Source organism: Ictidomys tridecemlineatus, chromosome 12 (assembly GCF_052094955.1).
Source record: "Ictidomys tridecemlineatus isolate mIctTri1 chromosome 12, mIctTri1.hap1, whole genome shotgun sequence".
NCBI classification, from domain to species: domain Eukaryota; kingdom Metazoa; phylum Chordata; class Mammalia; order Rodentia; family Sciuridae; genus Ictidomys; species Ictidomys tridecemlineatus.
In genome coordinates, this window is record NC_135488.1 from 35532284 (window position 1) to 35547176 (window position 14893).

Consider the following 14893-nt stretch of genomic DNA (forward strand, 5'->3'; position numbering starts at 1 on the left):
TTCTTCAGGAAACAGCTGCCAGCAAGTTGTTTAAAGTCAAGCCAAAGGAGGTAAACAGCCACCTTCTTCAGTCTTTACTCCTGGTGCCACTCCACATCCTCCAAGGGGACAAGAACCTCAGGTTCTGGATGGATGTTTTAGAATGCCCACAGAGCCAACTGCCAGGCTGGGTGGGGTGCAGGTGCTGGGCTTTGCTGATGTTGTCATCCCCCACAGTTCTTGGAGCCTTCTGTGGCAGTGGCATCCAGGATCCCAGCAGCTGTGAGCAGCAGCTCTGCGGTGGCTGCAGGACCATTGCCCCAGGCCACCCAAACCAATGAGTGGTGCGTGAGAAAAGTCACCAGTAGCAGCTCCTCACTGCTTCACTCCAGCGACCAGGTGGAAGACATCCGCTTTGTCCACGTCCTCCTAGAGGGACAGAGCCTGAGGGAGACAAAGCGCATCCTGGTAAGCCCGACAGCAGGGCTGCCTCCTGGGTGTCCCCACAGTGGAAGGCAGGAGACACAGCTAACCCTGGGGCTGTGGTGGGAAATTAAGAAGAGAGAGGTCAGTCTTAAGGGCTTGACCTGAGGGGGGAGAGCCTCAGCATGCCCAGCTGCAGCGGTGAGTGGGCCTGTGTATTGTGGGTTTGGCAGGCCAGAAGTGCAGACGGAAGTGCTGTGGACAGATGAAGGCAGAGATATGTCCAGGGTGCAGGCTGCAGTGCCTAGAACTTGGTATTCTCAATGAGTGAGGTTGGAGCAGCGGAGCTGGCAGTGACTTGTCACATGTGTAGGAGGGGGTGTGTTCCTGGTGGCAGGGAAGAGAACCTCCTTAGCATGACTAGGTGTGAAAATTTGGGGTCGGGATCACCTGGGGGGTCATGCCAAACTTCGGAATGTCAGTCTTTGCATGTATGTAAATACGGAGCTAAAGGGGTTCTTGGCAGAATTTCTATGGATGTGCAGTAGACACGCTAATGCTGCAGGTGTCCAGCTGCAGAGGAGACATGTTCAGTGACTGCCAGTGCTGAGTCAAGTACATCATTAGAACCAGACCCGCACCGAGCTTCCAGAGCCCAGGGCCTCTCCAGGCTATCATGAAGCACTCAAGTGCACACTCTTGTATCTGAGTCTGTTTTGTGTAGTGGCAGTCAGGACCAAAATTTTCAGTGCATCTGCCTCTTCCACCCACAAAGGCAGCCTGCATCCCAGAGCACACTTGGTGCGCAGATCCCTGGCCCATTGCTGTCATCTCAGTGAGATGAGAGTGTGTCTGTGCATAGGCAGTTTGGTCCTTTGACCTGAGTGGAATGTGGCTCCCCAGGGGGAGGGGAGATGGCAGGTACAGGCAGATATTTGTACCAGGATTGTTCTAGTAGCACGTTGCAAGAACCCAGGCGGTATATGGAGGCCACACTCAGGTAGCAGGATAACAAGATTGTGCCCTTGTATATGTAGCTGAGATTTCTCCTCAATGTTTGACCACAGTCTTCTGGGTAGCTCCTCTAAAAGCCATTCTCTGATGACATTTGTCCCACCCTGATCTAGGTGACGTGTCAGGAGAGGGTGACAAGCCTCATCCGCAGGGCCTTGGACCAAAATTTGTTGCAGCATGAGGATGTGGACAACTTTGAGCTGCTGAGAATGATGTCTCTGCATGACAGTAAGTAGGACAATCAGACAGTGGGGAGACATGATCCACAGTGGGCTCAGGATAACTCACAGCCAAGAGAAAGTGGGCCTTGGCCCTAAAATAGCCAGAGTGTGGTGGGCCTGGTGCAGGAAACCAAGTGCAGTGATGGGCGTGTCCAGTGTGGACGAGTTCAATGAGGCCCCAGGCGGCTGCTGGACCTCTCTAAATGTGTTCTCCCCTGGACCTGGTCTGGCAATGCAAAGCTAATATCGATGAGGGCAAGGCAGAGAGAGGCTCAATCCATCATCAGTTTGGTTTATGGCTCACTGATAAGGATGCCTTCAAATGAAGAGGAGCAGAGCATGGGTCCTGATTGGATCAGCATTGCTATGGACGGAAGCCGCACAGGTCCCAATCCATGGCCAGGATATGAGAAGTCCTGCCTACTCAAGAATGTCAGGATTGCAGCAACTGGGAACAGGACTCAGTGAAGAGGAAGTCAAGGCCAGGGGACAGCCTGTTTGGGTTCTTTTTGGAACAACTCCAAGTCCTCTGTGCCTGGGTGCCCATCTCCTGAAGATATCAGAATGGCCAGGTTATTATTCCTTCCAGCAACAAAGAAGGGCATCTGAAGAACAGAGGCCACAATGCTGAGCTGTCCACAATGCCAGTGCTCTTTCCTTTCTTGTGAGCCCGACACTCCTAGCCTCCACCATCCCAGCCTGTCCACAGTAGAACCCACCATCTGTCGAGCACGTAAGTGAGTTTTCCCATTTTCACACACTGCCTCATTTGAGTTGGCTCTGTCTCACACATGAGGAAGACTGAGGTGCAAGGAGCTGGGCAAGGGGCAGTGTCTGCGAATCTCAGGGACTTGGGAGGCAGTGCAGGGGGAAGGGGATTTCCAAACAGCCTCAGAAACTTAGGGAGACCCTGTACCCAAGTCAAAAGGCCTGGGAATGGTCTCAGTGCTTAAGTGCCTCTGGCTTTATCCCTAGTAAAAAAATAAGCCAGTCAAAAGGAATTACCAAACCGAGAATCTACAAAGGTGATTTCAGAAACAGACTTTCAACCCAAGCATCAGTTGAGAGCAGGCTCCAGACCAGGGGAGGTTTGTGTGTAAAAGACGTCAAAAGGGAGGACTACGGGGGGCCTGGAACCCACTAGGTGTGATGGCATCTATGCCTTATGGCAGGAGGGTGGCAGTGATGCTGGCCCTCTCCTAGATTTTGGAAACCTTGTTTTCATTGGGGAAGCTTTATGGAGGTGGAATCTATTTTAGCAATCCTGGTCCAGATGAGGTGCTGACTACCACAGGTAGAAGCCTATCCAGAATGCGGTGTCTGTTATTCAGTCTTTCCTGACTGTGACAATGACAAAGAAAGGAAGTCACTTGTCTTTGGTCTTGGTTTCACTCCTGGCCATTGATTGAGAACTGATTTCATCTTGGACTACTGAACAGAGGCTGCATCTGGGCAGAAGAGTGTGATAGATTTGAACTCCTCAGGACGCCCCACCATTGCCAGAGAAAGAAGGAGAAGGAGGAGGAGGAGAAAGAGACACTCCTGAGTGGGGAGAGGATCACACGATAAAGAGCAGGAGGCAGAAGAAGAAAAAGAAGGAGGTGAACAGAAGGAAGGGTGGAGGGAGATACACAAGAAGAAGAACAAGAAGGAATCATGTAAGAACAGGAAAAAGACCCAGAAAGAACTACAAGAAGATGCAGGACAGAAAGAAGAGCCAGAAGTAGAACAAGAACCAGAATAAAAGTACCAAGCAGACAGCTCCTGATGAGAAACAAGGGGAAGGAGAGCGATCCTAGAAAACAATAGAGTTCTCCAGGGCACCACCCTGCTCAAGTCCTCCCATGTCCATGCCCAACACACCTCTGATGGATACCACCTCCCCTCCGTGTATTCATCCATGAGTGGATTCATCCAGGGCAAGGGGATGAATTCCCCCACCATCCAACGCTTCCCTGAATGCCCATGTGTGAGCATGGCTGCCCTGGGGAGAAAGGCCTAAGCACAGGAGCCTTTGCCAATCCTGATGCAGATCCTGGCAGTGTCCCTTTGGCAGATCCAACCTGCACTGAGAAGTTCTGGGCCCAAGGTGCTGTTTCCATTGCCAGGTGCTCTTTTGGTTTAGAATCCTGTACATCATCTTCTCCAGGGAAGAATCACTGAGGGAGTCTTTGGTGGCACTGTAGCTGGATAGGAGGGCTCTCAATTCTGGTGCAGGCTCGCCCTGGCGGAGACTCTCAGGGGTTGTGGGTGTTTTGTGGTCTAATCCTTGAGTGCCACCTAACAATTCTCTCCACTTTGCTCTGCAGAAATCAAGGTCCCTGACCACTCACTGATGTATCTGTCCATGAATCCACAAATCAAATATTATTTCATCGTGAGGAAACGCCGCGAGGTCAAGGGAAAGGAGGTAAACACCTACCTTATTCAAGCTGTACTTGTGCTGCCATTCCACTCCCACCTGGGGAAATGAGAAGCCTGAGCACCTGGACATATGTGCTAGAAGCCCATAGAGCCAACTGACAGGCTGGGGTGGCTTTCTGTTTCTGGGTTTGCTGATGTTCCATCCCCCACAGTTCTCAGAATCAACCTGCAAGTCCTCCAGGCCGCTTTCCCACAAGCAGGTGGGAGACACCTGCTTAATTCGTGTCCACTTAGAAACACAAAGTCCAAAGATGGCCAAGACTGTTTTGGTAAGCCTGGGAGCAGGGGTGTCCCCTGGTGCTTACACCTGGGTGGGGAGCAGACACTGGTCCAATACCATGAACTACTCATGCCCTCTTGAATTTGGAGCTTCTGGATGATCAGGAGGATAGATGGGAATCAAGAAGGAAGAGGTCAGTGTGAAGGGCTGGAGCTGAGATGAGGGAGAGCAGCAGCTTGTCCACCGCCATGTCTGAGGGAGTCTGTGTGTCAGGTGGCAGCATGCAGTCCAGAAGGGCAGAGGCAGGTATGGGTGACAGATGAGAACAGGCCAGGACCTAGGTTGCAGGTTCCTCTGTATGGGATGCTGGCCTCTATGGAGCAGGACACCAGTATGAGGTTCTGCATGTTCCTTGAACAAGGAGCTGAGAGGGTCTCTCTGCAGAGTCAGTATGGATGTGGAGCAAGCACACTAAATGTCCAGGTAACCCAATGTTTACCCTTGGCGGAACAGGTGCCCTCGTACACCCCAGCCAGCACTGAGCCTCTGGAGGCCAGGAGCTCTCATGGCTCTCTTTCGTCACTCCTGTGTGTGGTCACGTTCCTGGGTCTGATTTGGGCCCTGGCAATCCAGACCAAAGCCTCTAGGTTTTGTGCCTAGGCCATTCCCAATGCCGCCTGCATCCTCGGGCAGACCTAGGATCTTGGAGGCTATTGTCCCATTCCTCCCAACTTGTGGGATGAGATTGCATCTGTATGCAGGTAGTGGGGTCCTTTCACTTGGAGAGGAGTGCAGCTCCACAAAGAGCAATGGCAGGTCCAGGAAGTCCTATGTACAAGGATTGGGCTAGTAGCCTATGGGAAGAGCCCACGCGATGAGCAGGAGGTCAGCCTCAGGTAGTAGGGTCATGGATGTTGCCCTTGTATTTAGAGTGGAGGTGCCTCCAGAATGCCCCTGCCCACTGTCCTTGAGTAGTCACTTCAAGGCCCATTTCCTGAAGGCCTGTCTTCCATGCTGCTCCAGGTGACCTGCCACGATCGGGCTCCTGTCGTCATCCGCAGGGCCCTCGAGCTACACTTGCTTACTCAGGAGAAGCCGGAGGAATATGAGCTGGGCCAAATCATCTCTCACCGTCAGAGTAAGTGGGACAATCAGATGACAGAGAGCAAGGGTCAGGATGTGGACTCAGGTCAACTCTTAGCACCAAAGAGCATTCTCTGACCCCCAAGAACACTCCAACAGGGTGTGTTGGGCTCGTGCACAAAGCCAACTGCACTTCTGCTGGTGTAAGCTCTCCAGGTGTTTTGGTATACCCCAGTGGCTAGTGCGGCTCCCCACCAGGTGCCCTGCCCAGGACATGAAGACGCATGCAAAGCTGACATCATTGAGGAGTGAGGAGGAAAGCCTCTTTCCAGGAGCAGTATGGTTCTGTGGTCTGAGATAGGAGTGGTTTCAGAGGAACATGGGAATGCATGGGCTAAAGATGGAACTGGCATTTTGTGGACTGAAGCAGTAGGATTAAAAGCCTTCTGTGTGACCAGAAAACCACTGCCTGGGCAGAGCATTGCCAAGATTCTAGCAAGCAGTAACAGGATGAAATTGGGAAGAAAACACAGCCTGGGAGACAGCTTGAATCATCTGTTTTTGCATCAATTCCATGGTCTTCCGCACCTGAGTCCACTAGCCAAGGAGTGATCCCAATAGCCAAGTTATGATCCCTAACTAGAGTCAGATGAGGGCTTCCTGAGCACGTAGCCACAGAGCTCATCTGATAATAATGTCAGCGCTTTTTCATTGGTTGGTTGGTTGGCTTTTGTGAGCCAAACACCTCAGCAGCCATTATCCCAGCCTATGTACGCTGAAGACCACCATCCCAATGAGTTCTAGGATCACTTGTCTCCTATCTTAACCTTCTGTTAGGTTAGTAGAGTCTATGGAAGAGGAAGTCTGTCTGGGGCCTTGGTAGCCTAAGAAATTCATAGCAGAGATCCCCACATCCAACCCAGAAGGGATGGAGAACAGGCTCTAGGTTAGAGGAGGGCAACAGGAAAGAGGTGTTCAGAGGAAGGAGAAGCTGGCTGTTGTATTCCCCCACTTGGGGTCATGGCACCACTGGGCCATACACCATGTTGGAGGGAAGCAGGCCCTTTGCTGGTCTTTGGAATCATTGTTCTCAGGAGGGCAGCATTTGGAATGTGGCCTCCATTCTCAGAAGCCTGGTTCACATGGAAGCAGGCTCCACCAACGCAGAAGCGTGGCTCTAATGTGGTATCCGTGCAGGTCAGCCTGTCCTCACCGTGGCCATACTTGAGGAATCCTAGGCCTTTTCTCTGGGTTTCACAACTTTCTCTTTGGTTGTGCACTGAGGCTGTCCATAAAGCTCTAGTGTGTGGCAGTGGAGAGCTTCTCAGCCCTTGCCACAAAGGCATAGACTGGGAGAGAGAGAACAAGGCTGGGAGAGAGGGAGAGAGAGAAAGACGGAGAGGAGAAGGAGGACCTCTACTTGGAGAATGAGGATTCAGTGGAGCCAACAGGGACAAGGTACTGGTGCCCAGGGCGCACTCCTGTTTACATCTTCCACCAAGCATGCTCAACCTTTCTTCCAGTCCCTCCCACCTCCCAATAGTGTATTCATCTTGAATGAGAATTGCATGTTGACATCAGAGCACTCACCATCCAATGCTTCCTTCCAAACCCACCTGTGAAGATGGCTCATGTGGGGTCTGAATCTTCGGCACTTTTGTGGGAGATTTCAGATGCAAACCCTAGTGGTGTGCTTTGGCAGACGCAAGAGGACCTGGGATGTTTTGGAGTCCAAAGCCTTTGGTAGGAACAGACATTAGGTCTGTTGAAGTGCTCTGCCTAGTTCTTCCTCAGGGAGGACTGTGGAGGCTGTCTTGTTGGTATTGGTGCTGAATTGGAGAGCTCTCAGGTGTGTGGCTCAGTTCGTTTCTGGCACAGGCTCTCAGATGTTGGGGTGTCCCAGGGAGCACCTCCTGAGCCACCTTATTTTGTACACCCCTCTCTCCCCAGAGCTGAGGATTCCAGCGCAGGCCAACGTATTTTACGCAAAGAACCCTCACACGAAACCCAACTTCGTGCTGAGGAAAAGGAGCCTCTCCCAAAAGAATGATGAGTGGATCCAGCCTCAACCTCCCTCTCGTCCTGCAAAGAAGAAGGCTCCAGCCCTCCTGAGGATGCTTGCAAAACCATTCTGCTGCTGTGTGCCTGGGCGGGGCTGAGGCAGCCCAGGAATATTTACATTGATTACTATTTGCTTCAAAGTTTGAATCTATAGTTTGCCATTGTCTTTGACCTTGTTTAGTAACACAGTTGTTACTCTATCCTGTATTTGTTGTTCCCATTAATATATTATTATTTGAAAATATATATGTTTTTGTTACCTGATCTATTGTGATGATTTGTCACCTGATCTACTGTGATGGTTTTTGATCAAAATTGTGCATTTGATGATAATGAATGCCATGCATTTAGGAACCTGTAGACTCTAGACAATGAATGAATGTCTACTGTTGCATGGACTGGTCTGCAGAGTCCTGTAGCATTTAAGCTTGTGTGAGGGCTTCATAGGGCTTGCAAAAAGTCCGGGTCAGATGGTCCTGCATGAAGCTTAGCTCCTAGTGGTCTCCTCTACAGCATAAGGGCCAAGGAGAAACCCACTTCCACACAGAAGATGGGAAGCTACCTTATGAAGGTGATCGTAGGTGTGGGACCCTCTTGCTAGGACCCTTTTTCTATTGGGCCAAAACTGTGCTCTGAATGTGATTGCTGAGAAGAGCTTGGAATTTCCTGATTGAAACAGTTCATGCAAGCTGCTTCCACTTGCAGGAACAAAGTGTGTTCTCGTTGAGCACTTTGGGGTGTCCCAGGTTGCACTAGAGTGTGTCAGAAGCACTTGTAATGATTGGCATTCACGGTTTCACATTGAAGCCTCTGTGCCATCTGTCAACCACTGATGGCTGCAAGTGGGTACCCTGCCTTTCAATGAGTTTTCTGAAAAAGTAGGAGTTTTGAAGAACTGATCTTCTCAGCATTCCCCTTGCCTCCCCAAGTTGGGTGATGTCAATTATACAGGCTTCCTTGGGAGCACACATTTTATATTGAGCTGGAATTGGACTCTGGATGCGATTGCTGAAAATAGCTGGGGAATGGGAGAATGGAAGCTGTTTGCTGCAAGCAGTTTCAATTTGCTTTGTTGATTAACTTTGTTGTAAGTGAGCACATGCTATTTTTTTTTTCCTGTGGACCTAGAAGAATTCAAAACTGCTTCTTACAGGTGACAGGCATGCTTACACATTGAAGCCTCTGTGCCATTGATAAAAAAAAAACAGTTCACTCATGTGGGCACCTGCACTTCAAGTGAATGTTGTAAATGAGTGTGACAAATGGATGTCAGTGAGACTTTGGAGAACTGATCTTCTCAGCTGGTCCTCTTTTTCACTGCACGTTGGTGATGCTAGATTCAAGAGATCTCTTTCTGGCACCCTTTGTGTTTCATGCCTGAACTGTGCTCTGAAAGTTCTTGAAGAGAACAGCTTAGAAGTGCAGAAGTGAAGCTGTTTGTTGAAGCAGCTTCAAGTGGCACAAGCTAACTTGTTCTCAGTGAGCACATGGGGATTTTCCCTGGTTGAAGCAGTGTGAATGAGAATGGCTTCTCAGAGCTGGTAGGCATGTTTGCATTTGGCAAACTTTGCCATCTGTCACCCAGAGTTCCTTGCATGAAACCTACATTTCCAGTGTTTTCAGAAAGGTGTGATGAGTGGGTTTCCATGGAATTTTGTGGAATTGATCTTTTCAGGCAGTCCTCATTGCCTTCTCAAAATTGTTGATCCTGGTGCAAGGGCTCTCTTGTCAGCCAACATTGTATTTTGGGCCTGACCTCGGCTCTGAATGTACTTGCTGTACTTCCCATCTTTCCTCTCTCTGGTCCACTCCTCAGATCCCATCCTCCTTTCAATAGGGCCTCATCCAAGAAGCCTCCCCATGTGCCTCCCACTTGATTTCAACTTCTCCAGTGCACTTATTGTCTAAGCAGGGATTCCCAGGAGAGAGGGCTCTCCATTCTGCACACTGAAATTTCTCAGCAGGGAGGACTCCTCCATGCTTGGATGGCGGGGCTGCAATCACCTGGAAGGTGGAAATAGGAGGCTGGTGGTGTTCCTAGCCAGGATGCTGGTGATTGCAGTGCATTTAATCTATGGCCCTCAAGGAGGTTTATGCTGCAGATTTGTGTACTTCTGCATCTGTATGCACACAGTTCTTCATGTGGGGAAAAAAGCAATGTTCTCAAAGTTTGCTTTATATTATACTCAACTGGTAATTTACAAACCCCAGTGTCCCATCTTAGCCCAGAGCCATTCCATCAGCCCAGGGCCAGTGGGTGGTCCAGCGGTCAGTACTATGCACAGCTCCCAGGTGGCTCCAGTGTGTAGCTGAATTTGAGAGCCAGTGTACTGTAGGATTTGCTCTTGAGGTTAGAATTCATTGACTTCCTCTTATGTCATTTCACTGGTTCACGATATTCCTTGTCTCATGGACTATTCTGTGAAATCTTCAAGTTAGCCATCTCTGGTCATTTCTTCCATTTGATGGCACCTGGTTCAACAGCTTGTTGTTGGGTGGGGTCGGTCATGGGCAGTCCTGGGTCACAGAGAGGGACAGGAAGACCCTAATGTGGAATGGTGGTGTAGAGAGTAAGGGTGGGGCCAGAGCCCACACTGTGGTTAGGGTAGGGAAGGGATCTGAAGAGAGTACCTTGAAAGCGAGCTCTGGCTGCAGTTAACCAGGAATCAGGGCCTGGAAATGGAAGCCATGACAGGGCTTCTGACTAGAAAGGACACATCTTTCTGGGCTCAGTTGGAGGTCCATCGAGGCAGAGGAAAAGAGAGAGGATGCAGGAGAGGGGGATGGTCTAGATCACAGAGCCGCTCCGTCATCATATCTTAGAGAATGGATTTTTTTCTTCCAGTTGTTGGTAAATGCTAATTCCTTCACGTGTTACATTCACATCCACCTCGTCCATTGGAAAGGCTGCTCAACCACCACAGGCAGTGGTATCTTGGTGGATGTGTGCATTCTAAAAGGAGGTGAGGTTGGCGCCAATAGAGTGTGTGGGCGCTCAGGCATTGGCAAGCTTGCTTTGGAGAGTGAATCCTCTAAATGTTATTGGGCTGTTTTTGAAAGATCGTGTGGTTTGGCTAGACCTAGAATGCTTCCACACAATTTAGCATGGTGTATATTTTAGAGAGCATGATCACTGAGGGGCAGGTTGCTGGTGTGAAGCCGTGAGCATTAACATCTATCAAGTTTCTCACCTGGAGTTGGCTACCTACAACTGGTGACAGTGTTTTGCTCCTACGGAGCAATACTGAACAAGTCTCTGGGCCAGTAATCCATTGCTGAACTCCATCACTAACAAAAAGTCCCTGAGTGAAGGTGAGGACCAGAAGAGCCCGGGAACCACCTGACAGCAGCCCTGAAGTCCTGACCTCTGGCACATCATATGCCAACTCAACTGGGTATCAACCTCTTCCTGGGCTCATTAGAACTGTGTGCTTCAACTTTCAGAAACAAATGCAGAATGACAGAATCTTCTCTGAGGACACTTTTCTAAGTCTTGTTTGCAGCACGTGTTCTAAGTCTTATTTGCAGCATGTCTTCACTGGAATGAGTAGTCATTTGGCATTCTGTTGTACTTAAAATTTCATGAGATTCTGTCGCTCCCACCTGACAGATCCCTTTCCAGAACAATCTTGGGGCCCTGCTGCAGGGACACCCAGTGAGGATGCTCGAGGAAACCTTTCTGTCCAGGAAAGCAGTGGGGCTGGTGAGGGCTGGGGTCCTAGGGCGAGCTGGCTGCGGCTTTTTACCTGAAGTCCCCCTGTCCCGCCCCTTGATGATCCTCCTGGAGTCGGGCCCCAAGTGACTTCTCCCTTGGTAGCCTTTGGGAGGCACCGAGGAACTGTCTGGTGCCCTGTCCCTGAGGGCGACAGGGCTTTCAGTGTTTGCTGACTTGAGTTGTAAGGATTTTGTAAGGAGGACTCCAGCCCTCCACCTCTACCCGCAGACATCCAATGGATGGCTAAAGGCAGAATTAGAAGGGCAGCATCTCTGCCTCAATATATGGCCCATCCATCCCCTTTGCCTGAGTCACCTTGGATTTGTTACTGGACCCTGCTGGCTGCATCAGTGCCCACCAGCACAAGGAACAGGCAAAAAAAAAGAAATAAAAAGGAAAAAATGAAGAACTTTGATCAAACTGGGGAGAAGCAGCCAGAAGGCTTGGAAGAAGCCCCTGACCCACAGAAGTGGTTACAGTTTATAGAAACAAAACCCAAGTGATCTACATCCGTGAATTTCCTTGGCCTGAAGAAAAGCAAAAATGGGAAAAACACAGAAAATGCCTAGGCAGATGGCCTGTGCCCAGGCTTGAGGAAGGGCGGGACCCATCTTAGCTTTCCTGGCTCCTGAGGTGGGCGTGGGGTTGCAGCCCGTCTCTATTTTCAGCAGAAGAAAGTTGCTCTTAATTCAGAATCCAGACCCCCACCCCCATGCAGTCTGTTTCATGTCCCAGGAACAAGGTCTGATTGATGTGCATCTGAGAGCCAAAGCAGGTGACACAGCTCTCCTGACAAGGCACCACCTGGCCAATCCAGGGAAGATGGACAGACCTCAACTGGTCAGGACCACCTGCTTTGGCAGCTGTGCAAAGCCCAAGCCCTTGCCCTCATTCCCCTCTCTATAAAAGCTCCAAGTCATTGTCACCCCCTGAAGACAGGCTAAGATGTGGGTCCCCTGCCTTCCCCGTGTGGCTGCACTGATAAAAGTTCCTTTCTTGCTGGGCATGGTGGTGCATGCCTGTAATCCCAGAGATTCTCGGGAGGCTGAGGCAGGAGGATCACTTGAGGTCAACCTTGGTGATTTTGTGAGACCCTCAGCAACGTAGCAAGACCCCTTCTCAAAACAAGAATAAAAAGGATTGGGGTGTACTCAGTGGTAAGGCACCCGGGTTCAATTCCTAGTCCTTTACCTGGAGCTGAAGCTCCCTGCCTCCTTTTCTTTTGCGGGTTAAAGCTTCCCCTGTGCATTCAGTCTCATTGGGCTTGGAGTTACCATTGACCCAACTCATAAGTTCCCATCTCTGGTATCTCCACCTCCTCTTGGTACTGGGGATTGGACCAGGGGCTCTGCCACTGAGCTACATCCTCAGCCCTTTTAATTCTTTATCTTAAGACAGTGCCTCAATAAGTTGCTAAACCTGGCCTCAAACCCACAATCCTCCTGCCTCAGCCTCCTGAGTCACTCTATCACAGGTGGGTGGCACTGTGCTCGGCCTGTGGTTGCATTTGGATGCAGTCCAAGCTGCTGCAGGTTTGAGGAATGTTCTGTGGGCATCTATATAACAGTACCTGAAGGGGGCGCCAGACCCTCTCGCTGTTTTTTTCTGTGGATGTCTGCCTGGCCTGCAGTGGGTTGGTCACAGGACATTCAGGAGAGATCTAGGGCACTGGGCAGTGCCCTCCATCCAGCAGGTGACCTGGCAGGAAGAGCCCTTGCAGCAGGGAAGTGGGGTGGCACTCTGTAGGTGAAAGCACAGAGCTCTCTGATGACTAGTGACTAACACAATGTGAAGCAGAAACATCCCATGAATTTCATGTTCAAGTACAAATCTGGCTAGGATGACTGGATGGCATTGCAATCTCCTGAAGGTCCTTCTTGGATTCATACAAAAAGAGAGAGCGAGGGACTAAGGGGCAGGAAGGAAACACAACTTTTTCAAACACTGAGATCTGGAGTCCAGCTCCTGCCATGTAGTCAGTGAATGAATAGATAATAATTGTTTTTATGGGACCATGTGACCTGGGGCTGCTCGGCTTCCTGTGGGCCCTCAGCATCCCTATGTATAAAGCAGGGGCACAGACCAAGGGTGCTGTCAGCTTTCTGTTGCTGTGACAAAGCATCTGAGAGAATCCCCTTAAAAGGAAACAGGGTTTCTTTTGGCTCATGGCTGCATAGGTCTCAGTCCATGGCACCTTAGCCCTGTTGCTTTGGGCCTGTGACAGCACAGTAGGACATCCTGGCAGCTGGAGCACATGACAGAGGAGGCTGCTCATCTCTGGGTAACTGGGAAGAGGGTGGGTAGGACTGGGCTGGGTCCCAATATCCCCCTCAAGGTCACACCCCTAATGATCTCATTCCTTCCAGGAGGCCCCACCTACTAAAGTTTCCATTATGTCCCAAGGGCCACAGGCTGGTGACCAAGCCTTTAGCACATGGGCAATGGGGACATTTGACATCCAAACCACAATACCAAGTGATCATTAGCTGGGGGCTAACCCCCGGTCTCCGGGCCAACCCCTCCCCACAGGCCAGGCCTGGGGAGATTGACTGCATTCTGCAGGACACCCACTGTAGGCAGCTGCCTCAGCCAACATGGAAGTCCTTAGCAGAGGCTCTTTTATTTCACGGGGGGTGGTACCAGTGATTGATCTCAGGGATTCTTGACCACTGAACCCCATCCCCAGCCCAATTTTGAATTTGATTTAGGCTCAGGGTCTCACTGATTTGCTTAGTGCCTTGCCATTGCTAAGGCTGATTTTGAAATTTTTGATCCTCCTGCCTCAGCCTCCCGAGGTGCAGGGATTCCAGGAGTGCACCACTGCGTTGGCCAAGGGGCTCCTTTTGGGCAGTGGGGTTTCCTTGGAGAGAAAGCTGACCCTGTCCTGGGGTCATCCCTGATTTGCCCACACAGCAGTGCTTTGTTACTTTTTCTTTTCTCTGGAGGGCAACTCAATTCATACCTAGTAAACATAGCCCCACAGGTTCTCTGATTAAGAATAGTGCAGAGCTGGGGGGCAGTGGTACATGCCTGTAATCCCAGACACTCTGGAGGCTGAGGCTGGAGGATGGCATGTTTGAAGCCAACCTTAGCCATTTAGTGAGGCTCTGAGCAACTCAGTGAGACTCTGTCTGTAATGAAGTATTTTAAAAAGGGCTGGGGATGTGGCTCAGTGGTAAAGCACCCCTTGGTTCAACCCCTGGTACCAAAAGAGAGAGAGAGAGAGAAGTGAAGAAATAAGGGAAAACAAAACTCAAGCTAAGATCTTAACCCTGCAAACGCAGCTGGTAGAGAAACGTGTTGACTTCAGGGCTATGAGGATTCACCTCACCAAGACTCAGGTAGCAAATGCTCTCCAAACCTGTCACCCTCAGGGCTGGGTGAGCTCCGCGGTAGAGCACTTGCCTAGCATGTGCAAGGCCCTGGGTTCAATGCCCAGTGCGACAACAAAAAGAATTTCAAAACCCCATGTGATCCTCAGGTCCAGGGAGAGCAGTCAGAGCAGCTGTCTGCCCCTGAGACTGGGCCTGGGAGGACTCACTGGGAGGATGCCAGGGGGCTCATCAAAGGTCCGGGGAATTGCCACCAGTGCGGCCAAGGTCACTCCTAGATGGCAAAATGAAACCTGTGAGCCACGTTTTCTGTGACTCTCAGGAATCCCTTCCACACCTCTGTCCTTAAAACAGGGAAGAGTAATAATGTCACTCAGTCCCTTTGTACTGCTGGGACCACAGTGGTCTTTAGAGGAGATCT

The 14893-nt window shown here is 50.5% G+C and overlaps 1 protein-coding gene across 2 annotated transcripts; it reads left to right on the forward strand.

Moving 5' to 3' along the window:
• The first annotated feature begins 920 nt into the window (after positions 1-920).
• Positions 921-7689, forward strand: LOC144369231 (ral guanine nucleotide dissociation stimulator-like). 2 transcript variants are annotated; one of them, XM_078028430.1, is made up of 5 exons: positions 929-1644; positions 3947-4047; positions 4214-4330; positions 5305-5419; positions 7315-7689. In XM_078028430.1, the coding sequence occupies exons 1-5, from the start codon at positions 1626-1628 to the stop codon at positions 7521-7523; spliced, it is 561 nt and encodes a 186-aa protein (XP_077884556.1). In that variant the 5' UTR covers positions 929-1625; the 3' UTR covers positions 7524-7689. The 2 variants fall into 2 exon arrangements, with proteins under 2 accessions (XP_077884557.1, XP_077884556.1); XM_078028431.1 differs by lacking the exon at positions 4214-4330 and having other exon boundaries at positions 921-1644.
• The last annotated feature ends 7204 nt before the right edge of the window (positions 7690-14893 follow it).